Genomic DNA, 9,434 nt, shown 5'->3' with positions numbered 1-9,434 from the left:
GAAGTGTTTCATTACGATTTCCAAAGAAAACCAAAGTATCCCAAATCCAAAGTAAATAAAAAACAAAACACTTTAAAACTAGTTCTCGTTCCTCAAGCCCCGCTCTTCCGTGGACTTGCCCAGCTGGGGCCTTTCAAGGCTGAAAAAGTCACGCAGAGATGAACATAAACAGAGATTATACTCGGCACAATGGAATGATCTGCCCTCTGGAGCTGTAATGTGTTTGTGTGTAAAGAATGTTTCTTGTCTGAGTCAGTTTCACGAGGTGCACCTAAGAACATTGCTCTATAAAAATGAGGTACATTCGGTTTGTTGTTAAGCTTTGTGGTTGTTTGATGTTTTTTTGTTTTATGGCCCATACTAATATGTTCTTTGTCTGCAAAGTGGCCATTTTGATTGTCTGCAGATATACAAGGTGTATGTCTCTCTGTCTGTCTGTCTGTTTTTCTTTGTGACTCTGTCTGTCTGTCTGTCTGTCTGTCTGTCTGTCTGTCTCTCTCTCTCTCTCTCTCTCTCTCTCTCTCTCTCTCTCTCTCTCTCTCTCTCTCTCTCTCTCTCTCTCTCTCTCTCTCTCTCATCCAGTCACCAGTTTGACTGAGATTACAGGTATTAATTATTTACTGGCTGTTTATAATGTTAAGTGAAGACTTTAATGGGGCCAATCCATGGGAAAGAGCATTAATAGTTGCCTCTGTGGAGCACTTTTCTCCTGCCCTGGACATTTACAAGACCTTTTCTCTTTTTTTGTCAGCAGGCTTTAAATAAGAGAGCAGTGATGTTTATAGAAGGCATTCTTCATGGCTTATGCAAGCAGGCTTTCTCTAAGCAATAGAGTATAGAGCTAGTGTTAGTTAGTAAGAGTTAAAGTAAGTTGGTTAAAGATAATTACTAAGAGTTTGCAATAGTTCGATAGAGTTACTATGAGTAAGTTGGTAAGAGTTAGAGTTAGTTATAATTAGTGTTAGTTGGAGTTAGTGTTGGCTAGTGAGACTTTAGAGTAAGTGTTAGCAGTAGTTAGCAACTGTCGTTAAGAATTGTATTGGTTAGGGATAGTTAGGGTTACAGTTAGTTAGAGTTGGTGTTGGGAAGAGATATTTAACCCAAGTTAGCTAGGGTTACTTAGTGATAGTAAGAGGTAATGTTCATATAAATGTTAGAGATAGTAAATTGGTTAATTTGAGTATTTGTGCAAGTAAGTAAGTGTTAGTGTTGACGGAGGTAGTAAGTGTTACTTAGAGTTAGTTAGAGTTAGTGTGAGCTCATTTCACATTAATATCGCTTATTTCTCCATGGGCTTTTTCTTCTTGAGTTTTATTTATTTTGACCGTAACTTGGATAAGGCCTGACCAGACTAAACATGGAAAAATAAAATATTCGTCTGAAAGTAAATTATGACTCAATGCATGTTCACCGAGGAGAGGAAAGTGAACTGCGGTCTAATTAAAGAACCGCAAAACATACCACGTAGTGCTTTGATCTTATCTCCCGCCGCCACTGCATGAACAAGACTTAACATCTAATTTAACAACAGGAGATCTCACACTAGATGCCGCCTCTGATGAAACTGGGCGGCTAGCTGAAGAAGTGGGTGACCGGTGAGCAAGAGACAAGTCTGTTTTCTCTTTGGAGGCTTTGAGGATAAAAACTAATACATTAATTAACTCAAATAAAACACGTTGAGCAACAGAAAGTACTGGAATACCCTTCCTCTTACTGATAAACTGGATTAAATCCCCAGTGTTATATCTGATTTAAATAACTCAGACCCCATTACCTCATAAGGCAATGGGCTCGTAATCATTTCAGTTTTGGACTCCACAGGGGGGTAGAAGGATCCCGGCCTTTGTCTGCTTTTTGCGTGACCCTAGGGAGGTAATACCACAGAGGAGTAAAAATAAATCTGGGGCCTGTGAAGCAGTCTGGAGACATTTCCCCGGCAGCAGATTCTGAGGGATCCTTCCCTAAACACATATCGGTCGCGGCAGACGGAGTCCAAGACTATGAGGCTCCTGGGATGAGGGGGAGGTCGCCAAACAAAGCCAAATGCTTTCTATATGAACGACATGTATTGTTTGACTTTAACTTACATTTTACCTGCTGAGTTCAAGTCATCGGTTGTTAAAAGTTCTTAAATCTTATTGAATTGAATTCATTCCATCAAACTATAGACTTGGGCTTATTAGAAACTACCTGGAGCTAAATATTCACATTACCAGTGGACCCTACCATGAAGTGACAATCTCAAATATTTTTACTTTATGAAAGTCTAATGATCTAAATCAGCCTGTGTATGTGTGTGTGTGTGTGTGTGTGTGTGTGTGTGTGTGTGTGTGTGTGTGTGTGTGTGTGTGTGTGTGTGTGTGTGTGTGTGTGTGTGTGTGTGTGTGTGTGTGTGTGTGTGTGTGTGTGTGTGTGTGTGTGTGTGTGTGTGTGTGCTGTCTTTGGCGTCTCCTCAGTGGTACTTCAAACTCTTGTAGCACAGTCTTGTTTTTGTTCTGCAGCTGCAACATCTGGATCTCTGGATGGCAGGGTGCCCCCTCTCAATCCCACGGAGGGGGGGGGGGGGGGGGGGGAGGGGCGCTGACTGACTGATCTCTGAGATTGTGACTGGTTGCATTACATGGAATTTATGTCACCAAAATCAATTATTGCGGTTGTTTATTTATGTACTTCCAGGACCATTAAATTGCTTGCTTACTTACTTGCTGCTTAAGTACTTACTTCTACTACTGCTTACGTGCTTAATACTTATACGTTCTTATACATACCTACTTACTCTCTTACACTTGCTAAATCTGGAAACTCCTAATCTTGTAAATGTCACAAATCCAAATAGTCATGACTGTGAATGATTAAAACAGAAGCAAATACAAGTTTTGCAGTTATGTTTACCACACCAGTGCTGGGTTGCTCAGCCATGATGGACTGATGATTGAATGATTTTTATGTTCTCATTTGTCAGCATTGTTTCACTAAACATAAAAAGTGACTGAACCAGGGAATCATTTCCTGGGTTATGTCATTGAAAGACGTCTGTGATGGGGAAACCTATGCCAGTGGGAGGTTCCATGCTCACTCTGGGATGGAGGGCCAACATAATAGCTACTGTTACCTGTGATGTCATTTTCTACTGGATTGAAGCTCTCTGATTGTCCAGGTCAAACCCATGTCTGCAATGCCTTTTATTTAGCCCAAGGGAAATGTCTCAAGGTTTCTGTGTACTAATATAATGACTCCTTTCATTTAACATGAAAAAAATAACGCCAACCTTCTTATTTCTACTTGATAAACACTTGCATGACAATAAGAGTGTTTATTGACTTACTGCCGTAAAAATCTAGATAGGAATGTGTTTGATTTGGGTACAGATAGAAATATATACATATGTATTTGAAAATGTATTTCTACGATGTCATAATATGATATAAATTATATATGTATATAATGTGTTTTTTTTATTTTCTTATGTGTGACACACACAAATATATATAGGTCTAAATTTATATATTTTTTTAGATATTACCAAAGGCAATACTTTCTATCTGAAGCCCTTAATGAGGAGGGTTTTTTTTTGCTGATAAGGCTTTTGCGTCATCCTCTTCCTTACAAAGATGGTGAGCTGTTCTACCGGATGATGTCAAAATCGACTCCCCCCGCTTGTTTCCTGTCCCACCCTAGATGGCGAATTACCCTACGTGCGTGCGTGTCTCTCACGAGGCTGGGGTGGGGGGGCTGGAATGGAAGACTTGAGTCACAGAGGAAAAAAAGGTTCACATCGCTCTGTGAAAATAATGTAATAATATTTATACCCTTGATGATAATCTTATCATGATTCACATAAAGTTCTCATGAAATATTCGCCGAACATAAAGAAAAACTAAAAGCATAAAGTAACCTACAATAGTCACTTTTTCTATAGTACGTGTAGTATAATTACATAATATACATCCTTACACCCTCTAAATACTAGAAGGATCACCACAGATGTGATGGACGTATCTGTGGTAGTTATGAAACAAGCGTAAACACACAGAAAATAATGTATTCGCTTAAGCCTTCAGTAGCAAATAAGCATACAGCAAGTAATGAGTATGCTAGAAGCTAACTTACTACTTGGGTTTATATCTCTGTATTTAAGTGTTTCTCAATGAAATAATTCAGGACTCATCTTTGTAATGCGTGTTTTAAAGTGTAACCTTTATTGTCTTCATCGTCATTCATTTGCAAAATATTGCATTTCAATAAAATTCTCAGCTAGTCCCTCCATGCTGAAAGTGCTCTATCAATGTACTTCATTTTACGGAAAGATATCTCACTGAGTTAAAACTGACAACAACATAGGCTTCATACTTTATGAAATATTACCCTTTTGTCAAAGCTGTTATGCAGTGTCTTACCAGGCACATTCATGGAAACATAACTTCATATTTCACGTGATTGTTTACAGCACAGCTATTAAAGCAGTAATCCCCCCCCCCCCCCCCAATCCTCACCCACAACCACTCAAACATTTGCTTGGCAACCAAAATAACATACGCTGCTTTCAATATGGCTCTATACTCCTTCTTGTTTTAAATAAAATGTTCTATATAAAATAAACATTATGCTGAAGAGTCGTCATGTTAACTCACATTTACTGCCATTTATTTTGCAATATAAATAATAACAATAAAATCAGTCTTTAGGCATTTCCCTTTCTTTGCGGAGTTGCCCAGGCAGCATACATGGTTGTGTAGTGTTTTCATATACGGGCAACATCACAGAATAAGAGACAAAAGAAATGCAAATGCAGATAGGGAATTAAAGTGCAAAGTCAATAACAAAGAAAAGCCACAATGACAATAAGAGCAACGATATTCAAACAAGGTGCTTCTGCCTGGACCTTGTCTTCCAAACAAATGTTCTTCACAGTCCATTTCTTCATATGTTCAGTTCATTCATAAAAAAATATATCCTCCTAGCATATTTATTAGTGTTCTGTTGGTCTGTTTTTGAAAAAGAAATGTCCTTGTAAAATGCTGTGAATGATGTGTGTCCACTTTCCATCTCCATGTTCCCATGTTAAGCGTTGAAGGTGCTGCTGTTTGTATGCCTCCTGTTGTAACACACCTTGGCCAGAAACCCCAGAGCAACCACCAACGCCAGCGCAGCGCCTAGAATCGCCAGGATGGTCAGGCTCCTGCTGCTGTTGTCCAGCGAGTGGCACATCTCCTCCGTCACTCGCACTATGTTGATGGGCTCTGAGTCCTGCTTATGCACGCAGGTGACGGTCGCGATGTCTGGCACATCCACGGTGGAGTGCTGCATCAGTTGGAAGAAGCGGAGGTTGCTGCAGCAGCTGAGCGGGTTGGAGCCCATGTACAGGGTCTTGAGCGAGCTCCCCAGAGCCACCAGGGCGTTGTACTCCAGCGTGACCAGGTGGTTGTTGCCCAGGTTGAGGGACTCGATGGACGACTCCTTGTTCCACGAGGGCAGCATTGACAGCCGGTTGGTCGACAGGTCCACCAGTTTGAGATGGTTCAAGGAGGACAGGTCCACGTCTAGCCTGGAGATGTGGTTCTCCTGGAGCAACAGGTGCACCAGGGAGTCCTCTAGGCCAGAAAAGGCGTTCAGGCCGACTACCAAGCCTGGGTTTAGTGACAGGTCGAGCAGCGTCAGGGGCGTGTCCTCAAAGGCGTTGTTGGGCAGTACCTTCAGGTGGTTTTCTGAGAGATACAGATGCCGCAAGGTCGGAATTGAGGAAAATGCAACACAGCCTTGATGATGTTTGTGATTGTTGCTGAAGGATGATTCTGCATTCGATGGGCAAATGTGTAGATTATTCTGCTGCAGTAGCAGGTATTTGAGTCTAGGTCGTCCTTGAAAAGTGTGGGGCTCTATGGTGGTGAGAAGGTTTCCTTGTAAAAAGAGCTCTTCCAGTGCCAACAGAGTGTTTTTACCAAACGACATGTCCCGCAAGGAATTATAGCTAAGATCTAAAACCTTCAAATTATTCAGACCGTTTTCTTCCTCAACAAGAAATGACCCAATACAGTTATTGCTTATGTTAAGGTGCTCCAGCTGTACCATACTGTTGAAAAAGGACTGCGGTATGGTTTTCATTTGGTTGTAGCTGAGATCAAGGTAGTTCAGACTTGGGAAGTCCTGATGCATGAGGTATTGGCCAGATTCATTGTGAGCCAAGGACTGCTCCCTGAAATTTCCTATTTCCTCTGCTGTTCCCGTAGTATTGACACCCTGGAGCTGGTTCCGTGAAATGTCCAAGTATGCAAGCTTGTTCCTCCTGGGAACCAGAGGGAAATAATGGATTTTGTTTTGGCTCAGGTCAAGGGAGACAAGCTCATAGTCTGAATCTGAGTATACGGTCTGGAAAGCCTCTAAGCTGTTTTTACTGAGATTGAGTATTTGTAACTGAGAAAGATCAAAGTCTGTGATGCAAGTGATGGAGTTTTTGGACAGATCAAGTTCTGTCAGACAGAACAACACATTGAATGCACCATCTTCAATCTCGAGGATGACATTGTTGTGCAGGCTGACTTTCCTCAAAGACGGAGAGCCAGTAAAGGTGTCTTTCGCTATTTTGGTGAGACTGTTGCTATTTAGCGAGAGGTTAACCAGTGACGACGAGTCTCTGAGGAAGTACTTGGTCATCCCTGTGTGAAGCCCATTGCCTGAAAGATCGAGCGACTCCACAGCTCCTAGTTTTCCGATGCTTGATTTCGACATGGCGAAGACATCTAGGGAGTTCTTGGACAGATCTAGGAATTTGAGATGCTTCATTCCCTTGAATAAACCTCTTTCGATGAACAGAATCTTGTTGGAACGAAGATTCAGATGATGGATGGTGGGTTGAATCGCCAACGTTTCCCGGGTGAGGTTTTGGAAAATGTTACGGGATAGATCCAGCTTCTGGATCCCCAGCGGGAGGTCAGCGGGTGCACTTCTTAAGTTCCGGCCGTCGCAGAACACTTCCTTGTCGTCCTGAGAAACAGTGGGGGAAAAAAAGTCGACATTCCCCTCAGTTTTATGAGCTAATATGACTTCTTATGTGCTGATGTAGCCATGACACATCACAGGCCTTAGTGATTAAAGCCTATGTGGGGGGGGGGGGGGGGGTAACTTTGTGAGTCTACTGGGTTTACCTCTGTTTTAAGTTTTTATACCTCTGTCTTAAGTCGTTCATTTATATTCTTTCCCGAAACACACGAAAAACGAATTCCAGGACTCCAAATCGGCTCACTTTAACCATCAGCCCACTCATTTATACATGAAGAGACGTGGTGATGTTACAGCAAAGCAATTCATATATTATTTCATCTATTCATTGTATAAGCATTAGCCGTAAAGATATGTTCATCGAGAATAATTGCATTACCTTCATTGGTTTTAAACATTGTACTTATTGGTTTAGTCTCTAACAGAAACCATATGGATCCAGACCCTTTCTTTGAAAAAGCAGCTCATAAAACTCTTACTCACGCTCTTTATCTTTCTCTCACCCTGTCTCTCCCTCCCTCACACACGCACACACACACACACACACACACACACACACACTTCCCCCCCCCTCTGAGGCCAAGTATTTAGGTTCTCGGCATACTTGTGGTAGCCTCTGAGAGGTATACGGCATTCCCCATTCTCTTGGCTGTGAACCCCTCTGAATAACAAATGTTCCCAACATGCAAACAAACATTTTCTAGAGCCTCACAACCCAAATAATGAGGTCAAATCCAGTTTCAGAGTTCACCAGGGCTAATTGTATTTCAACCAGAGCGGCAACAGATGTGATAAAGGCGTGGTTTGTGGTGTGTGACGCACCCCAGGGCTGGCGCTGGCGTGCTCATTGGTTAGACTCACCACCAGGCACGGAGAGGGCAGGTGTGGAGGGCTGGTGGCAGGTAGAGAGCCCAGCACGTGGCCCAGGACCACCGTGAACAGCAAGTGGAATCCCGCCATGATGCTGCTAGAACCAGGGTCCGGGCCAGGGGAACAGCAATGAGGAGGAAATGAGAAAGGAAAATAAGAGATTGAGCTGGAGCTGTAGCAGAAGGAAGCGTGCATGCAGGTGATGTGAGGCATGAGTGGGAAGGGAAGGGAAGTAAGTCTGAATGGTGTGCTGTGTGACCTGTACTAAAAATACACTAGGTTTGATCGTTGTGGTCTTTATTCTGTGATTTACTTTTGTACACTGTGAAAAGTTAGTTGTCAGTAATACACCCCTAAAGGAACAAATTAAGTCCTTTCAAAGGAATCTAAAAACTGAGCATTGACCAATGAGAAATAATGACATATATTATTTAACCAATCCTAACACATCCTGTTAGGACTACACAGAGATACAGTTCTACACAAAGAAATCCATGTGCTTTCCATCTGCAACACTTAATAGGTCGGATCTGATAAAAGCAGACTGTTTAAACCTAAAGGCCAACATGTGGATTTCATTTGCAAATGTTATGCGGCTCTCTTTGGTGTTCAGGTAACCCTAGTCTTAAATCCAAAAATGATATAGGCTATATGAAAAAATGCCATAAAATATGACAAACTGAAACATACCAATTCTGAGATTGACAACAAACAAAAAATTAGATATATTCTAAAAATAAAATAGGTATTGTTATTTAATAGCATTCAATAAATACAATGATCTTCCACTCGATACCCCCACATAATAAAATATCAATACAACATCATTTAAAGTGCATAATGAAAGTAATAGACCTTACCTCACTTTCCGTTGACTGTCAGAAAGTTTCATAGCCGTATTCTGACCGTAGAGATTTCACATCCTTTATACTGAGACACGGTAGGAAATCAAACACAAATATATATATACAGGCAGTGTATCCCGCGGTGCAAGGGTGTTTGATCCAGACACTCGCTTCCCTTTGCGCTCCAACATCCCGTGAGGATCCTTCATCAGTTATATCCATGGACCTATTAGGTTTAATCCCGCCCTGCTCCCTCCTGTTTTTTTTAGGGAACCTCCTTGTAAGGGCATTGGAAAGACCAATTAGATTGCAGCTTTGTTTTCTATTTAATTCAGCCTGTCTTCCTTAAACTCTGTTGGGGAATTACCTGGACGCATGTTGCCTATATTTCATTGGAAACTCTGCCTGCATGGGATTCTTCTGAATTATTTACTCTGATTGTAATTCTGAAGATCTGAAACAGAACATTGTTTGAGCCACGGTGCAGCTTGGGGAGTTTCATGTTTGAATCGCCCTTGGGGTTAATGAGCAGTATGACATTATTCCGTTTAGTTTCAGCATAATCTATTCCTGCAAGAGCAACGCCCAGACATAACATATTATGTTTACATATAAGCCTTATCGTATCGTGTGGGTTTGTTCATGTCCATCATCTGTTCATAATGGACTACATGATATATTATCTGTCATAGTCAACAACGTGGTTGAATCATCTCCCGGGAT

The 9,434-nt window shown here is 41.6% G+C and overlaps 1 protein-coding gene across 2 annotated transcripts; it reads right to left on the bottom strand.

Moving 5' to 3' along the window:
* Positions 1-4,169: 4,169 nt before the first annotated feature.
* lrrc32 (leucine rich repeat containing 32) lies at positions 4,170-8,925 on the bottom strand. 2 transcript variants are annotated; one of them, XM_060057048.1, is made up of 3 exons: positions 8,727-8,925; positions 7,819-7,963; positions 4,170-6,981 (listed from the first exon to the last, which is right to left on the bottom strand). In XM_060057048.1, exons 1-3 carry the CDS (start codon positions 8,756-8,758, stop codon positions 5,062-5,064), a joined length of 2,097 nt encoding a protein of 698 aa, XP_059913031.1. In that variant the 5' UTR covers positions 8,759-8,925; the 3' UTR covers positions 4,170-5,061. The 2 variants fall into 2 exon arrangements, with proteins under 2 accessions (XP_059913031.1, XP_059913032.1); XM_060057049.1 differs by having other exon boundaries at positions 7,858-7,963.
* Between the last annotated feature and the right edge of the window lie 509 nt (positions 8,926-9,434).

The sequence above is a fragment of the Gadus macrocephalus genome, chromosome 7 (assembly GCF_031168955.1).
Source record: "Gadus macrocephalus chromosome 7, ASM3116895v1".
Taxonomy (NCBI): Eukaryota; Metazoa; Chordata; class Actinopteri; order Gadiformes; family Gadidae; genus Gadus; species Gadus macrocephalus.
This window is presented reverse-complemented; position numbering and strand designations above follow the sequence as displayed.

Bases quoted from the DNA above. Each gene is read 5' to 3' on its own strand.
- lrrc32 (XM_060057048.1), bottom strand. From the start codon at position 8,758: ATGAAACTTTCTGACAGTCAACGGAAAGTGAG. The intron at 7,964-8,726 runs GTAAGGTCTATT...CCCTGGTTCTAG, and splicing joins GACAGTCAACGGAAAGTGAG to CAGCATCATGGCGGGATTCC. The intron at 6,982-7,818 runs GTGCGTCACACA...ACTGTTTCTCAG, and splicing joins ACGCCAGCGCCAGCCCTGGG to GACGACAAGGAAGTGTTCTG.